The 26,823-nt window shown below is 52.0% G+C and overlaps 3 protein-coding genes and 27 non-coding genes across 30 annotated transcripts; all 30 read left to right on the forward strand.

Annotated features, from left to right (window-relative positions):
* The first annotated feature begins 711 nt into the window (after positions 1-711).
* Trnat-ugu (transfer RNA threonine (anticodon UGU)) lies at positions 712-783 on the forward strand. The gene has a single exon. It is a non-coding gene; the product is annotated as a tRNA-Thr (tRNA).
* A 66-nt stretch (positions 784-849) lies between these two features.
* Positions 850-921, forward strand: Trnat-ugu (transfer RNA threonine (anticodon UGU)). Its single transcript has one exon. It is a non-coding gene; the product is annotated as a tRNA-Thr (tRNA).
* A 66-nt stretch (positions 922-987) lies between these two features.
* Positions 988-1,059, forward strand: Trnat-ugu (transfer RNA threonine (anticodon UGU)). The gene has a single exon. It is a non-coding gene; the product is annotated as a tRNA-Thr (tRNA).
* Positions 1,060-1,125: 66 nt separating this feature from the next.
* Trnat-ugu (transfer RNA threonine (anticodon UGU)) lies at positions 1,126-1,197 on the forward strand. The gene has a single exon. It is a non-coding gene; the product is annotated as a tRNA-Thr (tRNA).
* A 66-nt stretch (positions 1,198-1,263) lies between these two features.
* Trnat-ugu (transfer RNA threonine (anticodon UGU)) lies at positions 1,264-1,335 on the forward strand. Its single transcript has one exon. It is a non-coding gene; the product is annotated as a tRNA-Thr (tRNA).
* A 66-nt stretch (positions 1,336-1,401) lies between these two features.
* Trnat-ugu (transfer RNA threonine (anticodon UGU)) lies at positions 1,402-1,473 on the forward strand. Its single transcript has one exon. It is a non-coding gene; the product is annotated as a tRNA-Thr (tRNA).
* A 107-nt stretch (positions 1,474-1,580) lies between these two features.
* Positions 1,581-6,648, forward strand: LOC144145720 (uncharacterized). Its single transcript, XM_077677418.1, has one exon. The coding sequence runs from the start codon at positions 1,592-1,594 to the stop codon at positions 2,774-2,776; it is 1,185 nt and encodes a 394-aa protein (XP_077533544.1). The 5' UTR covers positions 1,581-1,591; the 3' UTR covers positions 2,777-6,648.
* Positions 6,649-6,655: 7 nt separating this feature from the next.
* On the forward strand, positions 6,656-6,727 carry Trnat-ugu (transfer RNA threonine (anticodon UGU)). Its single transcript has one exon. It is a non-coding gene; the product is annotated as a tRNA-Thr (tRNA).
* Positions 6,728-6,793: 66 nt separating this feature from the next.
* Positions 6,794-6,865, forward strand: Trnat-ugu (transfer RNA threonine (anticodon UGU)). Its single transcript has one exon. It is a non-coding gene; the product is annotated as a tRNA-Thr (tRNA).
* A 66-nt stretch (positions 6,866-6,931) lies between these two features.
* Positions 6,932-7,003, forward strand: Trnat-ugu (transfer RNA threonine (anticodon UGU)). Its single transcript has one exon. It is a non-coding gene; the product is annotated as a tRNA-Thr (tRNA).
* Positions 7,004-7,069: 66 nt separating this feature from the next.
* Positions 7,070-7,141, forward strand: Trnat-ugu (transfer RNA threonine (anticodon UGU)). The gene has a single exon. It is a non-coding gene; the product is annotated as a tRNA-Thr (tRNA).
* Positions 7,142-7,207: 66 nt separating this feature from the next.
* Trnat-ugu (transfer RNA threonine (anticodon UGU)) lies at positions 7,208-7,279 on the forward strand. Its single transcript has one exon. It is a non-coding gene; the product is annotated as a tRNA-Thr (tRNA).
* A 66-nt stretch (positions 7,280-7,345) lies between these two features.
* Trnat-ugu (transfer RNA threonine (anticodon UGU)) lies at positions 7,346-7,417 on the forward strand. Its single transcript has one exon. It is a non-coding gene; the product is annotated as a tRNA-Thr (tRNA).
* Positions 7,418-7,483: 66 nt separating this feature from the next.
* On the forward strand, positions 7,484-7,555 carry Trnat-ugu (transfer RNA threonine (anticodon UGU)). The gene has a single exon. It is a non-coding gene; the product is annotated as a tRNA-Thr (tRNA).
* Positions 7,556-7,621: 66 nt separating this feature from the next.
* Positions 7,622-7,693, forward strand: Trnat-ugu (transfer RNA threonine (anticodon UGU)). The gene has a single exon. It is a non-coding gene; the product is annotated as a tRNA-Thr (tRNA).
* Positions 7,694-7,759: 66 nt separating this feature from the next.
* On the forward strand, positions 7,760-7,831 carry Trnat-ugu (transfer RNA threonine (anticodon UGU)). The gene has a single exon. It is a non-coding gene; the product is annotated as a tRNA-Thr (tRNA).
* A 66-nt stretch (positions 7,832-7,897) lies between these two features.
* On the forward strand, positions 7,898-7,969 carry Trnat-ugu (transfer RNA threonine (anticodon UGU)). Its single transcript has one exon. It is a non-coding gene; the product is annotated as a tRNA-Thr (tRNA).
* A 66-nt stretch (positions 7,970-8,035) lies between these two features.
* Positions 8,036-8,107, forward strand: Trnat-ugu (transfer RNA threonine (anticodon UGU)). Its single transcript has one exon. It is a non-coding gene; the product is annotated as a tRNA-Thr (tRNA).
* A 66-nt stretch (positions 8,108-8,173) lies between these two features.
* On the forward strand, positions 8,174-8,245 carry Trnat-ugu (transfer RNA threonine (anticodon UGU)). Its single transcript has one exon. It is a non-coding gene; the product is annotated as a tRNA-Thr (tRNA).
* A 110-nt stretch (positions 8,246-8,355) lies between these two features.
* Positions 8,356-10,528, forward strand: LOC144169632 (uncharacterized). Its single transcript, XM_077698891.1, has one exon. It carries the CDS (start codon positions 8,364-8,366, stop codon positions 9,570-9,572), a length of 1,209 nt encoding a protein of 402 aa, XP_077555017.1. The 5' UTR covers positions 8,356-8,363; the 3' UTR covers positions 9,573-10,528.
* A 3,645-nt stretch (positions 10,529-14,173) lies between these two features.
* LOC144169636 (uncharacterized) lies at positions 14,174-15,556 on the forward strand. Its single transcript, XM_077698905.1, has one exon. It carries the CDS (start codon positions 14,240-14,242, stop codon positions 15,476-15,478), a length of 1,239 nt encoding a protein of 412 aa, XP_077555031.1. The 5' UTR covers positions 14,174-14,239; the 3' UTR covers positions 15,479-15,556.
* Positions 15,557-15,580: 24 nt separating this feature from the next.
* On the forward strand, positions 15,581-15,652 carry Trnat-ugu (transfer RNA threonine (anticodon UGU)). The gene has a single exon. It is a non-coding gene; the product is annotated as a tRNA-Thr (tRNA).
* A 66-nt stretch (positions 15,653-15,718) lies between these two features.
* Positions 15,719-15,790, forward strand: Trnat-ugu (transfer RNA threonine (anticodon UGU)). The gene has a single exon. It is a non-coding gene; the product is annotated as a tRNA-Thr (tRNA).
* A 66-nt stretch (positions 15,791-15,856) lies between these two features.
* Trnat-ugu (transfer RNA threonine (anticodon UGU)) lies at positions 15,857-15,928 on the forward strand. Its single transcript has one exon. It is a non-coding gene; the product is annotated as a tRNA-Thr (tRNA).
* Positions 15,929-15,994: 66 nt separating this feature from the next.
* Positions 15,995-16,066, forward strand: Trnat-ugu (transfer RNA threonine (anticodon UGU)). Its single transcript has one exon. It is a non-coding gene; the product is annotated as a tRNA-Thr (tRNA).
* A 66-nt stretch (positions 16,067-16,132) lies between these two features.
* Trnat-ugu (transfer RNA threonine (anticodon UGU)) lies at positions 16,133-16,204 on the forward strand. The gene has a single exon. It is a non-coding gene; the product is annotated as a tRNA-Thr (tRNA).
* A 65-nt stretch (positions 16,205-16,269) lies between these two features.
* Trnat-ugu (transfer RNA threonine (anticodon UGU)) lies at positions 16,270-16,341 on the forward strand. The gene has a single exon. It is a non-coding gene; the product is annotated as a tRNA-Thr (tRNA).
* Positions 16,342-16,683: 342 nt separating this feature from the next.
* Trnat-ugu (transfer RNA threonine (anticodon UGU)) lies at positions 16,684-16,755 on the forward strand. Its single transcript has one exon. It is a non-coding gene; the product is annotated as a tRNA-Thr (tRNA).
* Positions 16,756-16,821: 66 nt separating this feature from the next.
* On the forward strand, positions 16,822-16,893 carry Trnat-ugu (transfer RNA threonine (anticodon UGU)). Its single transcript has one exon. It is a non-coding gene; the product is annotated as a tRNA-Thr (tRNA).
* Positions 16,894-16,959: 66 nt separating this feature from the next.
* Positions 16,960-17,031, forward strand: Trnat-ugu (transfer RNA threonine (anticodon UGU)). The gene has a single exon. It is a non-coding gene; the product is annotated as a tRNA-Thr (tRNA).
* The last annotated feature ends 9,792 nt before the right edge of the window (positions 17,032-26,823 follow it).

Genomic DNA, 26,823 nt, shown 5'->3' on the forward strand with positions numbered 1-26,823 from the left:
GTAAAGTCCCGATGTAGTACACAATCACAATCTTCGCTTAGGTTGACTTGGGACATTGCGACGCCGATACGTACGCGACAGGTGCTGTCCAGGTTGGTACCGACTAATCTTCCTTTTTTTTCCACGTGCGATGAACTCCCACTCATATGTTGATTCCAGTCTGCCACCTTTTAACCAGCATTTTTCTTGGTAATTTCAAAGCGAAGATTTTTGTGGTTAGGTGAAAGGAAAATCCGGCGGTCCCCTGCACGCACAAAAAAAAACATCCGGCGCAACCCCATGCGCATGTGCGAAAAAATCATGTTCGAGAGGCGTTAGAAGTAAAGGGAGAGACATTGGCTGGGTTTATAGATGACGTAGATACTCTCTCGCATCTACGGACACTAGTAAGTGGGAACGGCACATCAGAGGGGGCGAAAACGACGCTCTCTCGCACTCACGCAGTGAGCTACTTCGTTAAGCACAGATCAAGCCACAAGGTCAGGAAAGGACAGAGTCTGTGCGGGAGGAGCAGCGTCAACGTGGCAATAGCAAGTACCGGCCGCATTTTACTCCGAAATGGGTAATACGCGGGTCAAACGCAAAACATAGGCCCCACTCTACGGCTTCGCTGGTTAACCACTTGTACGGAGTGCATGGGCGGCTTTTTTTTATCTGCATATCAACGCGCGCATACTATCAGTGGCACAAATAAGCGCTGTGCAGCCGCGTGCCGCTATAGCTCAGTGGTAGAGCGCTGGTCTTGTAAACCAGCGGTCGTGAGTTCGAACCTCACTAGCGGCTTTCTTTTATCTGCATATCAACGCGCGCATACTATCAGTGGCACAAATAAGCGCTGTGCAGGCGAGTGCCGCTATAGCTCAGTGGTAGAGCGCTGGTCTTGTAAACCAGCGGTCGTGAGTTCGAACCTCACTAGCGGCTTTCTTTTATCTGCATATCAACGCGCGCATACTATCAGTGGCACAAATAAGCGCTGTGCAGCCGAGTGCCGCTATAGCTCAGTGGTAGAGCGCTGGTCTTGTAAACCAGCGGTTGTGAGTTCGGACCTCACTAGCGGCTTTCTTTTATCTGCATATCAACGCGCGCATACTATCAGTGGCACAAATAAGCGCTGTGCAGCCGAGTGCCGCTATAGCTCAGTGGTAGAGCGCTGGTCTTGTAAACCAGCGGTCGTGAGTTCGAACCTCACTAGCGGCTTTCTTTTATCTGCATATCAACGCGCGCATACTATCAGTGGCACAAATAAGCGCTGTGCAGCCGAGTGCCGCTATAGCTCAGTGGTAGAGCGCTGGTCTTGTAAACCAGCGGTCGTGAGTTCGAACCTCACTAGCGGCTTTCTTTTATCTGCATATCAACGCGCGCATACTATCAGTGGCACAAATAAGCGCTGTGCAGCCGAGTGCCGCTATAGCTCAGTGGTAGAGCGCTGGTCTTGTAAACCAGCGGTCGTGAGTTCGAACCTCACTAGCGGCTTTCTTTTATCTGCATATCAACGCGCGCATACTATCAGTGGCACAAATAAGCGCTGTGCAGGCGAGTGCCGCTATAGCTCAGGATTCTGCTTCCGGTAGCGCTAGCGTGCGGTCGCAGAATGTCGAGCTCCGCCCAAGGAGCGGCTTCAGCGGGCCTTTCGGCCCGCGGTAACAGGATATATGCCCAGGACGCTGATGATTACCAAGTACTTTTGCCACAGTTTCCTTCAGGTCAGTCGGTTTTAAACACGGTTTTTCTTCATGCCGACATGCGTGCCCGGCCTTACCGCGTTGAGGACTTTCGGGACGTTTTGGCTCGTCTGGAACTGCTCCCCGACGTCGTGGCGTTGGGGGCGTACCAGATGAGTCACGTTTGGGCAGTGACGTTCAAGTCGGCGGAGGGTGTAAAGAAAATTTCTGCGCTCGCTGATATCAAGGTGAAGGATCGTCGGTGCCTTGTTATCGACCCGTCTAATCAAGAAGCCCGCCTCAAGCTTCACTGGCTGCTGCACAACGTGCCGGACGACGCCGTTCGCGCTGCGCTGGCGCCCTACGGGAGTGTCGGCGAGGTGCGCAGGGAGCGGTGGCGCGTCGAAGGCATCCAAGACAAGGGCTCGACACTTCGTACGGTGACCCTCAAGTTGAAGGCGGGCGTGACCATCGACGACCTGCCGCACGAACTTCGTGTGGCGGGTGACAAGGCCCTCGTCGTCGTCGCCGGAAGGGCCCCGCAGTGCTTACGTTGCAACCTCAAGGGGCACGTCAGGCGAGAATGCAAGGTTCCGAAGTGTTCTTCGTGCCGTCGCTTCGGGCATGATGCAAGCGCCTGCGTTAAGTCCTATGCCAGCGTCACTGGTCCAGCGAGGGAGGACGACCTCCGCGAAAACCTCATGGACGAGGCAGAAGCGGAGGAGACAGCTGCAGGAGTAGCCGACAAGGCGGTGAAGGAGTCGACGTCGGCGGGGCGGGTCGAGGCCGAGGCTGGCCAGCGCGTTCCTGAAAAGGAGCAGCCGGTCGAGCCGACGACGCCTCCCCCTCACGTCTCGTCGAACGAGGACAACGGAACCGGAGCGGCCAGTCAGGGAACGACGGAGGTGTCGGCTCTAGCAGCCGAAGCCGTGCAAATGGACCTGAGTGGGGCCGTGGCAAAGCGACAACGAGAAAGCAACGACACAGAGCAGGGTGACGGACTCACCAGCAGCGAGGAGCCCCCGGCTAAGGCGGTTTCAGTGAGACGTCCGAGCTTCAAGCCGAAGCCCAACGTCCCACCAGACCGAACGAAAACTTCGGCTCCGCCCTCCTAGCCAGCACGTCTCTACGAAAGGTAGTCGCCATCCTGTTCCTCAGTGTTTGTTGTTGCGCTGCTGTCTTGAATCGCCAACGAACTAAACGCAACAGTGTAGTTGGGTCAAGGCAGTATTTTTGGAGGGGGTATTGTGTTCCTGATGCTTATGCTTTGAGCTTTAGGTTTGGCTGGGGGGAGGGTGGCAGTGTGTATTGCAGCGGCCGTGAATCCCGCAGGCCATACGAATGTTTTATAAGTGCGGGATTTTGGAGCGTGTATGGGATGTTTGCAGTTGATGAAGCGTCGTTCTTTTTCGTGCTGCATGAATGTAAGTGTTGTGCGATAAGTCTAGCTCCCTCCTAAAACATGGTTTACTTGAGCAAACCAATGCGCATCGCCACGCTTAACGTCAGGGGATTTTCGGATCGGAGACGTCAAAATCAGGTGTATCGACTCGTAACAGATGAGGATTTGGACATCGTGGCCTTGCAAGAGACCAAAGTTGGGAGGGAGGACCAGACGGATCGTATGGTGCGGCCCTTTATTGCGCGCTATGATGTGTGCGTGTCGCATGCGGTCGGGTTTTCTGCGGGTTGCGCACTTCTAATTCGGAGAAGCTTAGGGGCCGCTCTAAAGACTGTCACCGCCTCGGAAACGGGGCGGTATGTTGTGTGCGACTTGGAGTATTGTTCCAATGAATGGCGTGTAATGTGTGTCTACGGGCCCACCAATACAGCCGAAAGGAAGGCTTTCTTTGAAGAAATGCGTCCATGGTGTGAGACGGAACGGCTCTTAATTTTAATGGGCGATTATAATTGTGTTTGCTCAGCGCGCGACAAAAGCAGCACGACCAATTTCAGAGACGCCAGTACGGTGGTACTGAATGAGATAGTAGCCGGCTGCGCCCTGGAAGATGCAGGTGATAGCATGAGCAATGCAGGCACCGTTCGCTATACACACTTTCAGGGCAATAGTCATGCGCGGCTCGACAGGGTGTATCTTTCCGTGGAACTCGTACGTGAATGTGACAAATACGAAGTGACCCCTGTTTCATTTAGCGACCATTGTCTGGTGTCGTTAACACTAGGCAGGGCCGCTAAACGTGGAAACGCGTTCTCCTGGGGTTTGTGGAAAATGAACAACAAACTTCTGCAAGATGATGAATTCGTCGAGGCCGTTGACGCATGCGCACGGACCTCGTTTAGCAGCTCAGACGTGACGACCTTCAGTCGGAAGTGGGAGCTGTTCAAACAAGAAGTTAAGCTAAAAGGCCTTGAACGTTCTTCTCTAATGAAGAGCGACGAGAAAAAGAAAGAAGCCACGCTACGAAGTAATCTCGACGCTCTTATTGTAGCAGAATGTAGATCGCCGGGGACGTGCAGAGATGACATAAAGAATGTTAAAGCACAGCTCGAGGTCTTAGATCAGGGCAAATATCATGGCGCGCTTGTTCGCGCAAGAGCAGAAAAGATGCTGCTGGGAGAGGCGCCGACCAAAAGAGCCTTATGCTCCGAGAAAAAGTACGCTCGCAGAAATGCGATAGCGGAAATAGAAAGCGAAGGCGTCTTGTACAAGGATCAAGCCAGCATAGAACGCTGTTTTTGTAACTTTTACGACAAGCTGTTTGCACGTCACGCTATTGATGTCGTGGCGTTTAAGGATGAATTTTTGAGATTGTTACCATGCCTAAACAAAGAGATGTCAGCACTGCTCGAAACAGACATAACGGAGAATGAAGTAAGAAAAGCTATAGAGGAGTTGAGCCCGGGAAAGACGCCTGGCCCCGATGGGCTAAGCGCTGCATTCTATAAAAAGTTTAAAGAGTGCCTAAGTCCAGTGTTGTGTACGTTATACGCTGAGGCGTATCAGAATGGTGTGCTGCCACCGTCTTTTCATGAGTCGCACACCATTTTTATTCCTAAGTCAGATGATGACGCCAAACTCCGAGCTGTATCTGGGTATCGCCCAATCAGTCTCACTAATGTAGACTATAAGATTTTAATGAAAATTCTGGCGAGTCGTTTGCAGACTGTTATTAGGGACATCGTTGGACCGCATCAAACATGCGGTATAAAGGGGCGGTCGATAGTAACGAACATTCATACTGCTCGAAGTGTTCTTGAGTGTTGCGACAGCACTCAAGGTTCTCTAGCAATGCTCCAGGTAGACCTGGAGAAGGCGTTCGATCAGGTATCACACGAGCTCCTTATAGCCATGTTAGAGCATATAAATGTAGGGGCTGTTATTCTTCAAGGAGTGCGCATGGCGTATAGTGGGTGTTCAACTAGCCTCGTTGTGAACAAGTCGCTCAGCAAAGCAGTGCAGGTTCAACGTGGCGTACGTCAGGGTTGCCCATTGTCCCCATTGCTTTTCTGTGTATATGTAGAAGCGTTTTGTTTGAGTGTTATTGGAAGCAAAACCATCAACGGCTTTCGACTACAGTCGTGTGAGGTGCGTGTGTTGGCCTATGCCGACGACATTGCACTTTTCTTTATTGATAAAAGCAGCATAAGCGAAGCTGTAAAGACACTAAAGGCCTTTTGTAAATACAGTGCCAGCAGTGTGAACTGGCAAAAATGTTTAGGTTTCTGGCACGGCCAATGGGAAGAAGCCCCGGAGGTGTTTGAAAACATAAGCTGGCAGACGACGCCAACCAAATACTTAGGTGTGCCTCTCGAAAACTACGAGGACAGTGATCCCTATTGGCGCAGACAGACAGCTGAATTGCGCGATAGAGCAGAAAAATGGCAAGGCACTGGGCTCTCCATTTTTGCAAGAGGCTCAGTCTGCAATGTGTTCTTAATAAGTAAAATATGGTACGTGCTCCAGGTGTTACACTGTTCGCGTGCGCATGTGCAGGCGTTGCACCGGGTTTTCGCCGTGTTAATTTGGGACTCCACGTGGGAAAAAACAAGTCGAACGAACTTGTTTCGGCGCGTGCGTAGCGGGGGCCTTTCCTTGTCTCATTTGTTTTTACGACAGGTTGTCAATCGTTTTCTCTTCCTTCGGGATGTACAAGACCCCTTTTTGCGTACTGTTTGCCAAATGAAGTTGTCTGTGGTGTTACCCGATTTTGTTATAGCGTCAGCACGTTTCCCTGTCTTGACAATGAAGGGATACTTCCGCGAAGTTGTTCAAGCGACCCAGTTTTTGCGTGCCCGCTTCACGATGGAATACCTATGTAGCGTAACGCGGAAAAAATTGTATAATGATCTCGTTGACTCTGTATTTCCAGTTCCACTGTACCGCTCAATGTACCGTGCAGGGCCAGGCCAGGATGTGCTTAAACGCGTGAAATCTATGGCGGTACCGCCATGGGTTAAAACGTTCTTTTTTAAGCTCCACGCGGGTGTCCTACCAGTCAAAACGTGGCAAAAAGAGAAAGGACTGTACGTTCCGTGGGGGGTTGACTGTTATCCGTGCAAAAAGCCGGAGACAGTAGAACACGTGTTTTTAGAATGTTGGGATGGGGTCTTTTTTTGGGACGTGCTTCAGAGGACTTTGAAGAAAGATTTCCCTCTAGACGCCTACGGAATCAGGTTTATACCCATCGAGAATGACGGCGGGTTGCCGTATGATGTGGTGATGGTTTTGGCTCTGCACGGCATTTGGAAATCTCGCATGGCTATACGCCACCGCGATGTTGATGCTAAGCGTTCCAAGGAATACTTTGGAGAAACTGTTCGTTTGATTGTAGAGGTTTGGAAGACTCAGCCTGACCCCCCGGAATGGCTTCCAGTAATGGAGTCGCTGACAAACCTCAAGCAGTTTTAGCCATTTCCTGCTAGCAAAAGACTGTTAGCAGTTTTATCAGTGTATGTTACAGCTTTGTGTACCTGTTTTCCTTGCTTTGTGTGCTTGTTCTCTGTCAGAGTGTGGCAATAAAGAAAAAAAAAAAGCCGCTATAGCTCAGTGGTAGAGCGCTGGTCTTGTAAACCAGCGGTCGTGAGTTCGAACCTCACTAGCGGCTTTCTTTTATCTGCATATCAACGCGCGCATACTATCAGTGGCACAAATAAGCGCTGTGCAGGCGAGTGCCGCTATAGCTCAGTGGTAGAGCGCTGGTCTTGTAAACCAGCGGTCGTGAGTTCGAACCTCACTAGCGGCTTTCTTTTATCTGCATATCAACGCGCGCATACTATCAGTGGCACAAATAAGCGCTGTGCAGGCGAGTGCCGCTATAGCTCAGTGGTAGAGCGCTGGTCTTGTATACCAGCGGTCGTGAGTTCGAACCTCACTAGCGGCTTTCTTTTATCTGCATATCAACGCGCGCATACTATCAGTGGCACAAATAAGCGCTGTGCAGGCGAGTGCCGCTATAGCTCAGTGGTAGAGCGCTGGTCTTGTAAACCAGCGGTCGTGAGTTCGAACCTCACTAGCGGCTTTCTTTTATCTGCATATCAACGCGCGCATACTATCAGTGGCACAAATAAGCGCTGTGCAGGCGAGTGCCGCTATAGCTCAGTGGTAGAGCGCTGGTCTTGTAAACCAGCGGTCGTGAGTTCGAACCTCACTAGCGGCTTTCTTTTATCTGCATATCAACGCGCGCATACTATCAGTGGCACAAATAAGCGCTGTGCAGGCGAGTGCCGCTATAGCTCAGTGGTAGAGCGCTGGTCTTGTAAACCAGCGGTCGTGAGTTCGAACCTCACTAGCGGCTTTCTTTTATCTGCATATCAACGCGCGCATACTATCAGTGGCACAAATAAGCGCTGTGCAGGCGAGTGCCGCTATAGCTCAGTGGTAGAGCGCTGGTCTTGTAAACCAGCGGTCGTGAGTTCGAACCTCACTAGCCGCTTTCTTTTATCTGCATATCAACGCGCGCATACTATCAGTGGCACAAATAAGCGCTGTGCAGGCGAGTGCCGCTATAGCTCAGTGGTAGAGCGCTGGTCTTGTAAACCAGCGGTCGTGAGTTCGAACCTCACTAGCGGCTTTCTTTTATCTGCATATCAACGCGCGCATACTATCAGTGGCACAAATAAGCGCTGTGCAGGCGAGTGCCGCTATAGCTCAGTGGTAGAGCGCTGGTCTTGTAAACCAGCGGTCGTGAGTTCGAACCTCACTAGCGGCTTTCTTTTATCTGCATATCAACGCGCGCATACTATCAGTGGCACAAATAAGCGCTGTGCAGGCGAGTGCCGCTATAGCTCAGTGGTAGAGCGCTGGTCTTGTAAACCAGCGGTCGTGAGTTCGAACCTCACTAGCGGCTTTCTTTTATCTGCATATCAACGCGCGCATACTATCAGTGGCACAAATAAGCGCTGTGCAGGCGAGTGCCGCTATAGCTCAGTGGTAGAGCGCTGGTCTTGTAAACCAGCGGTCGTGAGTTCGAACCTCACTAGCGGCTTTCTTTTATCTGCATATCAACGCGCGCATACTATCAGTGGCACAAATAAGCGCTGTGCAGGCGAGTGCCGCTATAGCTCAGTGGTAGAGCGCTGGTCTTGTAAACCAGCGGTCGTGAGTTCGAACCTCACTAGCCGCTTTCTTTTATCTGCATATCAACGCGCGCATACTATCAGTGGCACAAATAAGCGCTGTGCAGCCGAGTGCCGCTATAGCTCAGGATTCTACTTCCGGCTTCCGAGCGGAGCGGTCGCAGAATGTCTGGCTCCAGCAATGGGGCGTTTTCAGCGAGCCCTTCGGGCCGCGGTAACAGGTTTGAAGATGACTCCCAGGATTATGCTATCGTTTTGCCATCGCTGCCAACAGGACCAGTTGTTTTAAACACAGTTTTTTTTCATGCTGATATGAGGGGACGGCCTTATCACGTCGAAAATTTCCGTGACGCGCTCCTGCAACGAGGCCTGCTCGGCGAAGTGCTCGCTCTTGGACCGTACCAAATGAACCACGTTTGGGCTGCAACTTTCAAGACACCGGAGGCCGCGCAGAAAATGCTGACCGAGACCGAGATGGAAGTGAAAGGACGGAAATGCGTTGTTGTCAACCCGGGCAACCGAGACGTCCGTGTGAAGCTTCACTGGATGCTTCACCATGTACGAGACGACGACATCAGGGCAGCCTTCACTCCGTACGGCAATATTATCGAGGTGAGCCGGGAAAAGTGGCGCGTGGAAGGCTGCGGAAGCCAGTGCAGCATGACGCGTATAGCCGTGCTCAGGCTCAATGCTGGTGTGATGCCCGAGGACATCCCGCATGAACTAAGGATTGCCGGTGCCAAGGCGCTCGTTGTGGTGCCGGGCAGAGCTCCTCTTTGCCTACGGTGCCAACGTACAGGCCACATCAGGCGAGAGTGTCGCGTGCTGCGATGCACCTCGTGCCGCCGCTTTGGACACGAAGCGGCTGAATGCGTAAAAACTTACGCGACTGCTGCCACGCGCACCGTCAACGAAGACAAGCGAGAGCTGCTTATGGACGAGGCTGACGCCGAGGAAATGGCCCTCGCAGTGAAGGAGGATACGCCCACTGTGCCACCGCCCACCAAGCAACTCCACGACGACCGCGCTGCCTCCGGAAAAGCTGGAAGCAACGAAAACCATCAGCTTGAAACTGCACATCCACCGCTGTCTGACGAGCACGGAAAAGCGGAAAACGACACCTCTACCGCTTGCGCTGTTCCACCCGCGGTGGACCCCGAGCCCATGGACAACCAGGACGCCGGCGCAAGCAACACCTCGGCCAAGCGGCACCATGAAGGAAATACCAGTGACGGCCTGAGCACGGTGGCCGCGACTCCGGACGAGCCTCCGCCAAAATCGGCCCCGGGACGACGCCCATCTTTCAAGCCAAAGCCAACGATACCTCCAGACCGAAGAACCGCCGCGACACCCTGGGCGTCACAGCCACCATAGCTGCGAACGCCATGCACGCCCGGACAGACGGCCAAGTCGTTTGTAGGATACGGCGAACTGAACTTATGGTGCCGAGGTATGTGCAGCAGCCGGCGCCAAAAAACGAACAATACGCACGAGAGGACAGTTTCGAATGCCCAGCGTGGTGTTACCTGCCTCGACTGAAAGGTAAGCACCGTGAGGTCCGCTTGCTCTAGCCTTTATATGGCACTAAATCTGAAGAATAACCTACGCCTAGGCACGTTGAACGTGCGTGGATTGTCAGCGAAAAGGCGGCAGCATCAACTCAAACGCCTCCTCGTAGATAACAGCCTTGACGTGCTTGCGGTGGAAGAAACAAAAATCGAAAGCGAAGAGCAAACGGATCGCATGGTGCAGCTTTATAGTGCTTTCTACAATGTATGCGTATCTCACGCGGTTGGCACGTCCGGTGGATGCGCATTATTTCTGAGTAAGTCTTCCGGCATTGATGTTGAGCACGTTGTGTCGGCCAGCGATGGCCGCCTGATTGTGTGCGATTTTCATTTTACCGGTTTGAAATGGAGAGTTGTATGCGTGTATGCCCCCACCCGATCTAATGACAGAAAGCAGTTTTTTGAAAGTGTTGAACCCTATCTTAAATCCGAAAGAAATGTCGTCCTGTTAGGTGATTTCAACTGCGTCTGTAAACCACCCGACAGAGTGTCGAATTCGCCCATCCGTGATACAAGTGCTTTGTTTCTTAATGGGATGTTACATGATCTACATTTCGAAGACGTGGGCTGTCTACTCTCGGGTGGGAAACCCATCGAGTACACCCACTTTCAAAGAGATAGCCATGCCAGGCTAGACCGGATATACGTAACCGCGGGTCTGGTGCCTTTCTGTTGTTGTTATGAAGTTAAACACATTAGCTTCAGCGATCACAGTTTAGTGATGCTAGATTTGGGGTACGGGAAAAGAAAACACAAATTCGACTGGGCCTTATGGAAATTTAATGCAAAACTTCTCAAAGACGATGCGTTCGTTGGCAAAGTAAGAGAAAAACTTAAAGGGGTCCTGAAATACCTTCCGCCGATGCATGGATGTACATGTAACCAAATAAGACAATGTATTAGCAATCTCCTCCCGCAAGAATTTTGTTAAAGCGATGAGTATTAGCTGAGAAATCGTAAATCAAAAACCGCGCATTATCGTCGCTCCGCGTTTCCTCCTCTTTTCAACTGTTGACGGCGAGCGAGCACTCCCTCCCATGATGCTGCGCTAGTCAGCGGTGACGTACTTCCGCATTACGCTCCTCCGACTGCCGTCTGCTACGGGCAAGTTTTGTTGACACCATGAATTCCGCACTCCGCTCAAGGATGGATAAGCGAACGAAAAATCTGGCCGCATGTGTGCGCTGTCCTGGCCTTGCCCTTTCGCGGTGTGCGTTGCTGCAGTGCAGCACGTGACTTTTAATCGGCGGCGAACTCGCAGCCGCTGGGGAGGATCTTGCGCTCGGTCCCTTTCATGCACCGCGCACTGTTTATCCAAAAAGCGCCGTATCAGATGTGGCCCCGCTGGTGCCGGGTCTTATTTTGCGTTGGTGGTAATTCCTGCCGGCGCCATGCGAAAAAGACATTTTAAAGGCCAACTGCACTCAAAATTTCGACCTCTTGAAAACCCTATTTTCGTATAGTCTGCTTAAAAAGAAAGCAACATGCAAAATGCAACAGCTGAAATACGCGCGTGGACGCCGCAAGCGGCCAGCAAAAATCGGCGATTTTGAAACCGAAACCGAGCAGAGCGCGGCCATCGCAGTGACGTTGCAGCCGTCCAGCGACCGGCTGGACGGTCACCAGCTCGGGAGAAGGTCTGCGCGCAAGCTCTACGCGCGCACGTGCGCAGCCGAGCTCGACCGGTTCTCCGGCTGCGTGGCTGAGCAGAGGAAAAAGCCCCCGTCGGCTGGAACGTCGCAGGCGCGTCATGGCTGTTTACGCGATCCGCCGGCAGGTGCAGCGTGGTCTGCGGCGGAGCTTTTTTAAACGCTTACTGCTGATTAACGAGGCGTTTTACGGGGCTGCCACTTGTGTCACCGCTGATTTGGGGGTACTTACTACACATTAAAAATAAATTTGGCCGAGGTGAAATTTGAGTGCAGTTGACCTTTAAAGCGATACAGAACCCGTGCACAAAACGCTTCAATCCTGTGAACAGTTCAGCTTGGGGCGACGCGTGGTGGAGAGCGGCAACGTTGGCAAAACATGCTCCGGCGCGGCTCTGAGCTTTCTAGCGCTGGAGCGAGCGCCTTTCTTTGACGATCTCAAACATCGGTTGCCTTGGCAACAAGGCACAAACCGCCCCAGAGGTCAGTTACGGTTGCGTGATCCCGGTTCAGCTCGGGGCCCCACCTCGCGACATGTGGGCACTGCAGGCGTACCACTCACTCTCATTAGGAAGTGTGAGATGCGTTTGGCATTGCAGGAGGCGATGGTGTGTGTGTTGTGGACGCCTTTGTTTCGCGATGAAATGCGACGTTGTGCATCTGCGGGTGGATAGTGCTTCCCATGGTCTGGATTATCTTTCTCGAGCGACGTACGACTCAACCTCGCATGGGGCATGTGCAGTGTGCGTGGCTAAAAGCAATCTGGGCTTGCGCGCCGGAGTTAAGTGGCTTGCTGTTCGTCCCCGCAAACCGCGCGCGAGGTGAGTGCCGAGTTTACGACGGGCAGGAGGAGGCAACCCATCGTCTGTCAATCGCGGTTCAGACTTGCAACGCATGTTGTGACGTTGGGTTCGTTCGAAACGCATCTCTGGATTGTTTTGAAGTGGAAAAAAAATGTATCCGTCAAACCCGGGCATTCGGCTCAGGGCGTTCTCTGCGATTGCACGAAAGAAGTGCCACGGGGCTTCAACGCTTTCTTTATGGAACGTACTCCGGTAAGAGAATATCCATGTCGTGTTATGGCCGTGTTGCATTCAATACGAACGGTTAAGCGTTTGTTTACACTTGTTTCGTTTGTCGTAAAATGTCCAAGCACTCCGGCACTACGCTGGCAGATCAGCCGGCGAGTCGACGCTGAGCAGACGACTCATCTCTTTGCCGGAAGTGCGTGAAAAAGCCGCCCAATAGCAGGATGTCTAGCTCATGACGAACATCTGGGAATCGATGATGTAGACATGTGAAGATGGCGGCGTCCAAAAACACGAAGGAAAGGGTGAGAAAAAAGCGACAAACTTTTCAACAAAAGTGTGAGCTTTCCACTGCGCGTAAAAGAGTAATACTTGGCCCAGATGACCTTGACGACCCAATCTAACGATTGCGCTACTTCATTTAGTGTGCTCAAAATGCCTTTCAGGGCCCCTTTAAGGTTCTGTTAAACGTAGAGCAGAAAGACATTATACCAAATTGGGAAAACTTTAAGCAAGAAGTTAAAATGGACGCCATTGAAAGGGCTTGTGCACTAAGACATGACGAAAGGAAAAAAGAAAAGGAACTGCAGCTGCAGCTTGAACTTCTTTTAAGCATCGAAACAGCTCAGCCGGGGAAGTTCACCGATGCTATCAGAGAGGTGAAGGCGCAACTTGAACTGATAGATAACGAAAGATACAGAGGGGCTGTAATACGGGCACGAGCTGAAAAATTATGGTTAGGGGAAGCGCCAACGAAGCGTTCACTGGGCGAAGAAAAAAGATACGCAAGGCAGAACGAAATCACAGCTATAGACTATCACGGCCAAGTTATCCATGACAGCGATACGATCAGTCAAGCGTTCCTAGAGCACTATCGCGAACTGCTAGGGAAAGGGCGGGACGTCGAAGATGGATTTACAAAGTGTTTTTTATCTGCGATGCCTAAGTTGGATGACGAGCTAAGAGAGCGTCTGGAAGGACCCATAAGCATATCAGAAATAGAGAAAGCCATAGATGAATTGAGTATGGGCAAATCCCCTGGACCAGATGGTTTAGGGGCTTGTTTTTACAAAGCATTCAAAGGTGAACTAGCGATGATCCTTTACTGCTTGTTAAAGGAAGCATATGAGAAAAAATGGCTGCCAAAATCGTTCAGACACTCGCACATTGTTCTTATTCCAAAGAGCGACGACCCCGCTAAATTATTGTCGGTGAAGGGCTTCCGCCCAATCAGTCTCACGAACGTTGATTACAAAATTTTTATGAAGGTTTTAGCAAGCAGGTTGCAATCAGCTATAACATATATTGTTGGGCCGCACCAAACGTGCGGAATAAAAGGACGCTCTATTCAGACCAACATTCATGTGGCCAGGAGCATCCTAGAGTGCGTAGACGCTCTGGGTGGACAAGTCGCCGTACTACAACTTGACTTAGAAAAGGCGTTTGATCGCGTTACCCACAAAATCTTGTTTGATATCCTGGAGCATGTTAATGTAGGTGCTGTCATTTTAGAAGGCGTCAAAATGAGCTACTCCGATTGCTCAGCGAGTCTCATCATAAATAAGAAAATAACCAGTAGCTTCCAGATCCTGTCATCCGTGAAACAAGGGTGCCCCCTGGAACCTCTACTCTTCGCTCTGTACCTCGAGCCATTTTGTTTGAAGTTGCTCTACAATGACAGCGTGCACGGTTTCAAGCTCCATGAAAGTGAAGTCAAAATCCTTGCGTACGCCGACGACATTGCCCTTATCTGTACTGACAAAGAGAGTGTTTGTGAAGCCGTGAATGATGCCGTAATGTTTTGTAAACAGACAGGAAGTGAAATTAACTGGGACAAAACTGCGGGGTTCTGGCACGGAGCGTGGGATAACACTCCAGCCTCATTCGCAAGGGCACAGTGGGCCACCATACCCTCAAAATACCTAGGCGTACCACTTGACCAGTACCGCGACACGAAAGAATACTGGGAAGCGGAGATAGAACGGGTGAGGGAAAAAACGGCTAAGTGGGGCGGTCGCGACTTATCGATGTTCGGACGTGCAACTGTGTGCAATTTGTTCTTGGTTGCAAAGATCTGGTATGTTCTTCAAGTGCTATACATGACAAGGGTTCATGTGCAAAAATTGCATAGGGTCTTTGCCGTATTTATATGGGGCTCCACGTGGGAGCGCACTAGCCGCACAAACCTTTTTCGTTCTGTCAGATGTGGCGGCTTGGGGTTGGTTCATTTGTTTGTGAGACAAGTTGTGTCGAGATTTGTTTTTCTACGCGACCAAAGCAATGACTTTTTACGTACTATGATCCAACTTAGGCTGTGTGATTCCTTGCCTGACTTTGTTATGTCTTCTTATGTTACCAGGGGAACGACTGCAAGGGGATATTTACGAGAAGTGGTGCTGGCATACCAGTTCTTAAAAGCGCGATTTTCAATCGAATATATCAGTGCTGTTACCCGCAAACGACTTTACAAAGACTTGATCGATGTGACAATGCCGGTGCCTCTGTACCGATCCTTACACTGTGCAGGCCCAGGACAAGATGTTTTAAAAAGAGTTAAAAAAATGCCAGTCCGGTCATCAACGAAATCCTTTTTCTTCCAACTTCACTGTGGCACCTTGCCAGTCAAACCTTGGCTACAAGAAAAAGGGTTGTTTGTCCCCTGGGGCATTGACTGCATTATCTGCCGTAAACCAGAGACTATTGAACACATATTTCTTGACTGCAGTGACGCTTTTTTTCACTGGGACATCCTCCAGCGAACTTTAAAGAAAGATCTACCGATAACTCCTTACGGCATACGGTTTCTGCCGACAGAAAATGACGAAGGCGTGCCCCACGACATGTTTATTCTCCTCAGCCTGCACAGTCTGTGGAAAACGCGTATGGCAGTTCGTCACGCCGACGCCAACGCACGTCCGGCGAGGGAATACTTTAAAGAAAGCATCGCATTTATAAGAGGTGTTTACAACTCCCAGAATGAGCCACCCTTGTGGATGAATGTACTGAACGAACTGGTAGCCCTTAAGCAGTTTTAACCCACACGCACTTGCCTGAGCTCGGCCAGTGCTTTTAAGCTTGTGTTGTGCAAAGGTTGTATTGCATGTTCTGTACCAAGCCGGTAATAAAGAAAAAAAAAAGCCGCTATAGCTCAGTGGTAGAGCGCTGGTCTTGTAAACCAGCGGTCGTGAGTTCGAACCTCACTAGCGGCTTTCTTTTATCTGCATATCAACGCGCGCATACTATCAGTGGCACAAATAAGCGCTGTGCAGCCGAGTGCCGCTATAGCTCAGTGGTAGAGCGCTGGTCTTGTAAACCAGCGGTCGTGAGTTCGAACCTCACTAGCGGCTCTCTTTTATCTGCATATCAACGCGCGCATACTATCAGTGGCACAAATAAGCGCTGTGCAGCCGAGTGCCGCTATAGCTCAGTGGTAGAGCGCTGGTCTTGTAAACCAGCGGTCGTGAGTTCGAACCTCACTAGCGGCTTTCTTTTATCTGCATATCAACGCGCGCATACTATCAGTGGCACAAATAAGCGCTGTGCAGCCGAGTGCCGCTATAGCTCAGTGGTAGAGCGCTGGTCTTGTAAACCAGCGGTCGTGAGTTCGAACCTCACTAGCGGCTTTCTTTTATCTGCATATCAACGCGCGCATACTATCAGTGGCACAAATAAGCGCTGTGCAGCCGAGTGCCGCTGTAGCTCAGTGGTAGAGCGCTGGTCTTGTAAACCAGCGGTCGTGAGTTCGAACCTCACTAGCGGCTTTCTTTTATCTGCATATCAACGCGCGCATACTATCAGTGGCACAAATAAGCGTTTTACAGTGAGTGCCGCTATAGCTCAGTGGCAGAGCGCTGGTCTTGTAAACCAGCGGTCGTGAGTTCGAACCTCACTAGCGGCTTTCTTTTATCTGCATATTAACGCGCGCATACTATCAGTGGCACAAATAAACGTTTTACAGACGAGTGCCGCTATAGCTCAGTGGCAGACCGCTGGTCTTTTAAACCAGCGGTCGTGAGTTCGAACCTGACTAGCGGGTTTCTTTTATCTGCATATTAACGCGCGCATACTATCAGTGGCAGAAATAAACGTTTTACAGACGAGTGCCGCTATAGCTCAGTGGCAGAGCGCTGGTCTTGTAAACCATCGGTCGTGAGTTGGAACCTCACTAGCGGCTTTCTTTTATCTGCATATCATCGCGCGCATACTATCAGTGGCACAAATAAGCGCTGTGCAGGCGAGTGCCGCTATAGCTCAGTGGCAGAGCGCTGGTCTTGTAAACCAGCGGTCGTGAGTTCGAACCTCACTAGCGGCTTTCTTTTATCTGCATATCATCGCGCGCATACTATCAGTGGCACAAATAAGCGCTGTGCAGGCGAGTGCCGCTATAGCTCAGTGGTAGAGCGCTGGTCTTGTAAACCAGCGGTCGTGAGTTCGAACTTCACTAGCGGCTTTCTTTTATCTGCATATCAACGCGCGCATACAATCAGTGGCACAAATAAGCGTTTTACAGACGAGTGCCGCTATAGCGCAGTGGTAGAGCGCTGGTCTTGTAAACCAGCGGTCGTGAGTTCGAACCTCACTAGCGGCTTTCTTTTATCTGCATATCAACGCGCGCATACTATCAGTGGCACAAATAAGCGTTTTACAGACGAGTGCCGCTATAGCTCAGTACAGTCGCCCAGATAACCGAATTGCTGCTTCCGGGCGCGCTAGTGTGCGGACGCGGGATGATTGGCTCCTCAGGAGCGGTGAATGCGGCCAAGTCTGGCCGCGGAAACAGGTTTTTTGGACAGGAATCGGAAGATTACCCCGTGAGTTTGCCAATGCTGCCAACAGGTCGGTGTGTTTTAAACACCATTTTTCTACATGCGGACGTTCGTGCGAGGCCTTATCGTGTCGAAGATTTCAGGGACACTTTGGCTCGTTTGGAACTGCTCCCCGAGGTGCTTGCCTTGGGGGCGTATCAAATGAACCACGTATGGGCCCTGACATTCGGGGACGAAGGCGGCGTAAAGCGCATGCTCGCGGCCACCGACGTGAAGGTGAAGGAGCGCCGGTGCCTCGTCATCGATCCGGCGAACCAAGATGTGCGGATGAAATTGCACTGGATTCTTTACAACGTGCCGGACGAGGAGGTTCGAGCGGCGCTGCTACCGTACGGGCGTGTCGTCGACATCGGACGTGAGAAGTGGCGGGTCAAGGGCATGAACGAGAAAGGTTCGACGACGCGGTCGGTGACCCTCAGGCTGAACGCCGGCGTGAGGATCGACGACCTGCCGCACGAGCTCCGGGTTGCGGGCGGCCAGGCGCTCGTGGTCGTGCCAGGCAGGGCCCCGCAGTGCCTCCGCTGCTCGGGGACGGACCATATGAGGCGCGACTGCAAGGTGCCTCGCTGCACGGTCTGCCGCCGCTTCGGTCACGAGTTGGTGGTAGTGAATGCGTTATATCAGCAGCTTCTTGACGTAGTTTGAATGAGTCAAGGATATAAGGCGCGTTCGTAGCCTTCGGTTCTGTGTCGGCTTTCTGGCGCAGTGGTTAGAGCACCATGTACCTTGCGTTCCGCCCGCAGGGTCGTGGGATCGAAACCTGGCGCCGGTAAGTATTATTTTTTTATATAGTGTAGGGGGAGGGGTGCGGACCTGTTGTTGAGAGCGAGGAGGGTAGCGTGATGCGGGAGAGGAGGAGTGGGGGAGAGGGCGCGCCTGCGCGCTGAGCTGTTTCGGACGGACATCGGACGCTACATGTGAGTTAAAGAAATGCTCTGCATTTAAAAAAATTAGCGCCAATCCACACTGTGAATGTGGTTGGAAAGCAAAGCTGTAAGCGACACTCACAATGATTACCCATGCGACGTCACTTAAATTCACTCACGTCGCTCTACAAATAGTGAAACCAGACAGAAGTGGAATGCACTTAACCACACCCTCTATTACTTCAAAGAGATATTCTTTGTAAGGTTAAATTAATGCACGATGCATGAACGGTGGTAGATTGAGTTGTATTGGTGTAGCAAATGAGTGGAAACTCTTTTTTATAAAATTAAAGGTCAAACCCGGTTAGACGACCTGACTTCTCCGTCTCTGCCGTCGCGGACGGAGGCGATGAGATCGGCTGCAGAGACGGGGGAGGAGCAAGAGGAGGAGGGAGAGCATGAGGAAATACTTCTATTGGGATTTCTGAACGGCACAGAGTGCCGGCCAGGGGACTGGTTCCTTCTTCACTGTAGCGCATATTCTGTCCGCGCCGCCTGTGCTCTGCCCACCAGCTGAAACTGGGTAGGTAGAGAGGGGCTGGACCGCAGCGTTTCTCATTCCTTTTGTTCGGTAGTTGAGGGAAAGCGAGGAGGGTGCTCAGGGCTAAAGTCGCACACCGCGATTATGTGGCAGAGCGTTCCTACTTGTGAGCAAAATTTACATTCAGCTTCGTAGCGATTCGGGTGCATTAAGTGAAGGCGCGTCGGGTGTGGGAAGGAGCCGGATTGTATGAGCCGTAGGGTAGTTTATTGTTCTCTGGAAAGGTCACGGTAAGGCGAAGGTACGCTCTGTCTCAGAAGGCGATAATGCTGGGTTATCTCCCTGAACGTGACAAGCGGGTGACTGTCCTCGTGCAGCTCTATAGCACGGGAGTTAAAAGCGCAGGCTTGTTGGGTGGGCGTATTTGTTGCCCTCCATTGAAGCGTGAGGGGGTGTCCAGATGAGCTAAATGGAACCGTTTGGGGAGTGGTTTTTTAGCACGCGCCGTGCAGGTCAGGACACCCAACCCTACTGGTAATTCCAGTAGGCTTGCTGGGAATCGATGACTACCTTCCGGACCCCTGGTTGAGCGAGAGCCAAGGTGATGGCTGCCTCTCCTGCTGCCGTCATTTCTTGGGTGCTAAGCGAGGTACACGCAAGGAGATTGGTTCTGGAGGTAGCCACGATGATGGCGTATTGCTGCCCTTGATGTTTGGAGGCGTCTGTGTAGATAACTGCATTATCCCCACTGAGGGTGGTGTTTAGCGCTTGAGCCCGTGCTTTTCGGGAACCCTCGTCGTGTGAGGGGTTCATATTTCTAAGCAAAGGGAGCATCTTTAGTTTTAGTCGCCAAGTGTCTGGAAGTACGTCAAGCGGAGTGACATTCTGGGCTGCCCAGCCAATCTGGTGAAGCATGTGGTTACCCATCGCAGTTCTGAGTCGGACCTACTGGTTAGAAAGATGGCCTTCAATCAGCTCTTTCACCTTGTTGTGGAGCCCCGTGTTAAGCAACCTTTCGGTGGACGCACTCATAGGAAGACAAATGGCTTGCTCAACCGCCTTTCTAATCATTAGATAAAGCATCTTAAGTCCCCCTTGCCGAGAAGAAGGCAGGGGTTCTACGTAAGTGATTCTCAAGAGGACAAAAGCTTGAACTAATCGAAAGGTATCAAATTCCTTGAGGCCTAGCTTCTTGGTGTAAACTCGCCTGATCATGTGTATGATTTTATTGATAGTGTGTTTGAGGTGCTGCAGTGATCCGTCACTCTTGGTGTTGGTCTGAAGATGTAGGCCCAGGATCTTGATGCTGGGGCTTGGAGTGATGGCCTGGCCATCAAGGAGTATTTGAATGTGTTCTTTGGGGTGTCGTTTGTCATGAGGGCGGACGACAAGGAGGTGAGAATTTTCACGTGTGTACTGGAAGCCACAGGCTTTAGCACACTGGGGTACTAGAAGTGAGATGCGATGGGTTGGTGTGAGCTTCCTTTAATCGCTATCGCGTGGCATTCAGCGAGAATGCAGGGGTTAAACACGTAGATGTGCTTGATGAGTGCACCACTTTGCTTCCCCGTCGCCGCGTGGACGCGTAGCTCAATCGGTAAGATAACGGGCTCTTGCTTTGTTACTCTTTTAGTTCCAGGTTCGATTCCTGGCGGTGCAGTAAATTCTTTTATTTGTTTGCGGTAGTTTTCTGGTGACACCAACGGTCGCGAAAGAACCCTTGGGGGGGTAGAGGTAAAAAGGTTTGCTTTAAAACGTTCAGCTAAAACTCGCTAATACCTGTCGACCGTACCGGATTGACGATTTTCGCCAACCACTGAAAGATATCGGCGTCATACAGGAAGTGGGCGGCATCGGTGGTTATCAGATGTCGCACGTTTGGCTGGTGAACTTTCGCAGCGAAGACGCGGAGAAGCAGCTGTTGGAAGCCGGGAAGCTGGACGTGAAGGGGCGTACGTGTTTGGTCATCGACCCAAACAAGCAAGAGCTACGAGTGAAGCTTCATTGGGTTTCCTTCGACGTGTCAAATGAAGCGATTCGCCGGGCCTTCGCTGTGTACGGCGAAGTGAAGGATGTGGCGAGCGACCGATAGAGAGCAGCTGATTTTGAAACTGCGGACTCTACCACTCGTGTGCTCCGACTTGTGCTTCGGGAGGGCGTCACCCCGGAATGTCTACCGCACCAGGTGCCGCTTGGAAAGGGGAAAGCCCTTGTAGTGGTTCCAGGTAGGGCCCCGGTCTGTCTGCGGTGTCGCACTGCACGCCACATCACACGTGAATGCAGAGGTTCCCAAATGCACCGAGTGCAATGCCTTCGGGCATGAGTAGGCTGACTGCACGCGAACGTACGCGCGAGCGGTCGGCCGGAGTGCTGACGCAGACCGGGATGAGCTCTTGATGGACGAAAAGGAGGCGGAGACGGCTACGACTCCGGAAGAGGACAGGAACGCTGTGAAAGACGTGGTGAGCGACTTTGCAGAGAAGCCGTACGAAGTCGACTCCACACAAAAGGGTTTAGGGGAAGAACTAACGAAGGAGGTGATGGTTCCGGAAGCCAACCCCTCCACATCGGAGACTGCCCTCGTGGCTTCGCCGGCTGTGGCCACCGAGAGTGACTCCAAAAAAGACGACGAGGCAACTGTAAGAGGGTCCAGTGTGATGAAGATGAACCTGCAGGAAGGGTCGGCGAAACGCGGAAGGGAGTGCGTCGACGATGCGCCCAAAGCGCAACGTCTACGGCAACTTGAACAGCAGTGGAAGTACGTTGGAAAAAAAAAATCGTGTCGTCAACGAGCTTCCTGCGTCACCTCTTACGACAGGCAGCACACCCAAGTCCTGATTCGAGTCTGAGACGGAATACCCTGCAAGACATGCCAACAAAGGTAAACCCTACGCCTTCCGTCTGACACTGCTATTTCTTGTTTTACCTCAATAGGCCCATGCGTGTAGCTACGCTTAATGTACGGGGACTAAGTTCCCGGAGAACTTGGATATATTAGCAGTTCAAGAGGCAAAAATAGAAGACGAGGATCAGATAGAGGCTATGGTACGGTGTTTCCAGTCTCAGTATCATGCATGTGCTTCTCACGCGGTTGGCACGTCGGCAGGGTGCGTACCGTTTATCAGACAAATCATGGGCCTATATATTGAGCATGTGACTCCTAGCACGGACGAAAGCCTAGTTGCCTGTGATTTTGTGGTGTCTGAGTGTAAGTGGCGTGTCTTGTGCTTGTACGCTCCAACAAAGGTGCGGGATAGGAAATATTTCTTCGACACTGTGGCACCTTACTGCAACAGTGAACGAAGTGTCGTCATGTTAGGTGATTTCAATTGTGTTTGTGCATCACAAGACAAGACAAGTGCTACACCGTTCAGAGACGCAAGCACAGAAACGTTACTGTCTATTGTAAATGAATGTGGGCTTGACGACGTAGGGAGGCCGCCAGGGGGCGACGGAGTGGCAGGACGTGTTCGTGTCGGCTGCCGCCTTTATGAGCAGTTTTGACCGGGTATTTTTCTTGTTGGTGCCTAATTTTGTGCTCAACGGATCCGGGAAGTTACCAGCTACACCGGGATAGCGGACATTTTTCCGTGAGTGAACTGTACGTGACTTTACGGCCTTTTTTTTCTCGACCACGCCGGCGGAGGTGTTAGCCCTGATCGCCGTGTTCGTGGGCCTTCCGGCCTTCCGGCCGTCTGAGGCTATTGTCATGGTGGAATATGCTGTGGAGGGTGAAGACATTGCTCCGGAAGAAGTTTCGGAGGATGCTGGCTGGAAAATTCAGAGCGAGAGGAATTCTACGACCAAGGCAAGGCTACCATTTGGCGGCAACGCTGGTAGCCCTAACGTCGGGCTGGGACCCACGAACGGCCGAGTGAGTACAAACACGCCAGCTAGTGTGAAGAAGGGTATCATCCGGCGCGCGAAAATGCCTCCGCTGCCGAAAAATGATATTAAGATTATCGTCAGGATCAGGGGAGGTCTGAATATATCCAAAATTGGTGCGGCCGTGGTGGCTGATGCAATCACGGCTGCTGCTTGCATAGACGATGTGAAGCGAGAAGCGGACACGATCTGCCCGAATTTTCAACAGAATATTGTGGTGGTTAGCACGCCGGAGGAAGAAAATGCTACGAAGTACGTGAGGATCAAGGATCTGTGCATTGCTGGGCACATGCATGAAGCTGCGGCCTATCGTGCGGCGCCACATGAAACGTGCAAGGGGATAATAAGAAACGTTCCTCTCAGCGAGAGCCCTGCAGCGCTCCATCGCAAGATTGTTAACCCGCATAATCCCCTCGCCCTGGCTGCCAAGCGAATCAAGGAGTCGGGCACGGTCATCATCGCCTTCGACGGGTACAAGGTGCCCAATTATGTCCGGTATGGTAACGCACTGGTTAGGTGCACGCTTTACCGCAAGCAGATAGATGTTTGTTATGCGTGTGGAAAGTTGGGACATCGCGCTGACGTCTGCCCCTCACCGGAAGAAGCGGTCTGCAGGGGCTGCGGATCACCCAATCCCGGGGAACCCCATGGATGTATGCCCAAGTGTGAACTGTGTGGAGGTGAGCACATCACGGCGGGCAAGGAGTGCAAGCAGCGGTTCCGTACCCCATATGTGGTCAGGCGCCGTCGTTTTGAGCGGGCTATGGCAGATACCAAGGTTGAGGAAGAAGAGAAGGGAGGCTTCAGGTACGACGAAAACCAGTTTCCGTCGCTGGGGAAGACACCGGGGGCTGGGCAAGGACAGGAGCGTGGGCGTCGACGTTCCAGATCAAGATCAAGGGGACCAGGAAGAGCATCTCGCAGCCGCTCCGGCGGCCGGACTGGGAGCAGATCGGCGTCCAAGGTGCGCTTCGGACTGGACAGACAGTTGGGAACTGGGACTGGGCGTGGCCCCAAGGGGACTGAGGGGCTGGGTGTGCGCAAGAGTGGTGTGTTGCATGGTCTACAAGGCAAGGGCCACGGTGGAGTGGCCAGTGATACTGCCTGGGTGGAGCGGGCAAGTTCCCGAATGGAGATGCCTAGTGTGGTAAGGCCAGAGCATGGTAAGAATGAGGAGAGATTCAAGAGGTTAGAGCAAGAAAACGCAGAGTTGAGAGAAATGGTGAGGATGCTTAGGGCAGAAATATCGGCTCTTAAGGGTGCGGCAGTCCCTGCACCGGCCGATAGTGCAGTGCTTGAGCCTGTAGAGAGCATGGATGTTGCTGACGTAGGTGAGGCTGGTGGGTCGCGCCCCTCAAAAAGGGAGGCATTGACCCATGAAGCGGAGCCCGTGCCGAGGAAGTTGAGGTCTGAGGTTAAGGAGATGATGTCGGGTGTTATTGATAGTATTAAACAGGTCAACGATGGTCTGGCGCAGCTGAATAAGCGTCTCACGGAGTCGCTCGCCTCGATCGATGGAAGTTTCTCGGAGATGCGATGTAGAATCGAGGCGTTGGAGAACAGGTGCAATCTGAATGCCTCTCACGCCCCGAGATCGAGATCTCAGTCTCCAGGTGCCCCGACAGGGAAGTCTGAGGCTCAGCAAGGTGGCTCGCAGCAACAACTTCAACATGGCGCGGCGAAATGAGACTTTTCGTGTATGGCAATGGAACTGTAGAGGGTATGCTCGTAAAAGGGCGCCTCTACAGCAGTATATTCGCACGTGTGAGGGTAGGCCGCAGGTTATACTATTGCAGGAGACAATGACGGAAGAAGTTTCTCTGACGGGCTACCGAGCCGTCTTCGGCGGATGTAAAACTAGGGGGACTTGCATTATGCTGGATAACAAACTGACGCAGGTGGTGCATGACCTTAAGATACCGTTCAGTTCCCTGGAATATGTCATGATTGAGGTGATTCCGAACCGGGTGACCAAGGGAAGCGTGTTTATTCTGAACGTGTACAGTGCCCCGAGAGATAGGGCGCAGAGGTTCAAGCTTCTTCTTCAGAAGGCCTCTAAGCTTGCCGGGAACCACCCGCTGATCGTGGCGGGGGATTTTAATGCTCCGTATCACGTGTGGGGGTACAAGCATGACACGGCCAAGGGCAGGGACCTCTGGCAGAACGCTGCAGAGTTCGACCTTACACTGGTCACTGACCCTGCCTTTCCGACGCGAATAGGGACGTCTTCGTGTAGGGACACCACCCCTGACCTCTGCTTTGTAAAGAACGCTACCAGGCCTAGTTGGTGCAATCTTGTCGAGGACCTCGGTAATGATCATTACATTAACCAAGTCGCTTTTGAGGTTGAGGGTAGGCGCCCGAGGGAGTTGACCTTTATAGACTGGGATAAGTTTCGGGTGATCCGGGAGGAGAGAGGAGAAAGGGAGGAGAATATCGTAGGCCTGAACCGGCCGTCTCTGGAGGATTGGGTCGCCCAGGTGAAGGAGGATGTAAAGGAAGCTACGGAGAGGATCACTACGGATCTGGAGGTGGACAGTGTTGATAGCAGGCTGGCCCACCTGATTGAAGCCAAGCAGTCTGTGCTGGCTAGATGGAAGGGGCAGCGGCTTAATCGCAGGCTGCGTAAAAAGGTTTCAGAGCTGAATAAGCTGATTGAGGAGCACTGCCAGCTTTTGTCTAGGCAACAGTGGGATGAGATATGTAACTCGGTGGATGTGCAGGTGCGCAACGGGAAGTCGTGGGGCTTGCTTAAGCATTTGCTCAGCGATTCCAATACGAGAGCTAGTCAGGGGCACGTCCTTGCTAGAGCTATACACGATGCAGTGAAGTCTGCCTCGAAGGAAGAGCTGGTCGAGCAGCTGGCCAACAAATACCTCCCTGTTGCAGCCCCGGATGATCTTCTGGTGGAGCAGACGTACACGGGGGACGACAACGTTTCCTTAGATGAAGACTTTTCTGTGGAAGAGATACGTACGGTTTTGCATAACCTTAACAGCAACTCCGCTCCCGGGCCGGACCGGATTTCGAACAAGCTTTTGAAGAACCTGGACAATAGATCGATCGAGTACCTTACCGGGGAGGTTAACGCTATGTGGAGAGATGGGGAGGTTCCGCAGCAGTGGAAGACAGCTCTCACGGTGCTGATTCCTAAGCCTGGCAAAGCCCCGAGCATTGATAACTTAAGGCCCATTTCACTCACTTCATGTGTGGGCAAGGTGGCGGAACATGCGGTGCTCAATCGGCTTACGAGGTACCTTGAGGAGAACGAAGTGTACCCCCACACCATGATTGGTTTTCGGGCCGGGCTGTCCACTCAAGACGCAATGAAGCTTATCAAACATCAAATCATTGACGGGGGTAGTGGGGGCGTTAAGGCCATCCTAGGGCTGGATCTAGAGAAGGCTTTTGACAACGTTCGACACTCATATATTCTGAAGTCTATTTCGGATCTAGGCTTGGGGGCGCGATTTCACGACTATGTGAGGTCCTTCCTGTCAGGTAGGAAGGCTACCCTGAGGGTTGCGGAGATGGAGTCTCGGACACTGGATCTTGGGGACAGGGGTACTCCTCAGGGGGCCGTCATCTCGCCCACATTGTTCAATCTGGCCATGGTCGGATTGGCCAGGAAGCTCTTGGAAATTGATGGTATTAAACATACCATGTATGCTGATGATATAACCATATGGTGTCCTGGGGGTAGTGAGGGATACAGTCTAGTCCACTTATAACAATATCCAAGTGCCAAGAAAATCCCATCGTTATAACCGATAATCGTTATAAGCGGGTCGAGAAAAAAAAGCCACAAGAGAGATCAAAACATTTTATTAGCATGCAAGTGAGGTAGTGCAACTACTCGTTTGCAGAAAATCAATAGTCAGTCAGCTTTGACTGCTTCACGCGAAGCTGACGCACATCTTTTTCGAGAGCATCTAATTGCTCCACATAGCTGAGCGGGAGGTCCTTCGCGAAAATGAAGTCCCGTAGGGACTGTATCATTCGTTGGGCCTCGTGCGATGACGGTACCTGGGTAGGCTGCTCAGCTGCGTCGTCGTCGTCGTCGCTCTCAGCGCTGTCCGCTGCACCACGCACACTCGCAACGATCGTCTCGTCACTGAGGGACTCGGACGTTTCCACACCATCGTCGGCATGGAGAAAATCGTCGAGACACAACGCGTCTTCGTGAAGCGCCGACCATAACTGTGGCACCCCTTCATCATCGGGTGCTTCCGTGGCCTCCCCTGGGATCGCTTCCTTCTCGC

Source organism: Haemaphysalis longicornis, unplaced genomic scaffold (assembly GCF_048455015.1).
Source record: "Haemaphysalis longicornis isolate Haplotype H1 unplaced genomic scaffold, Haemaphysalis longicornis Haplotype H1 scaffold_1, whole genome shotgun sequence".
NCBI lineage: Eukaryota > Metazoa > Arthropoda > Arachnida > Ixodida > Ixodidae > Haemaphysalis > Haemaphysalis longicornis.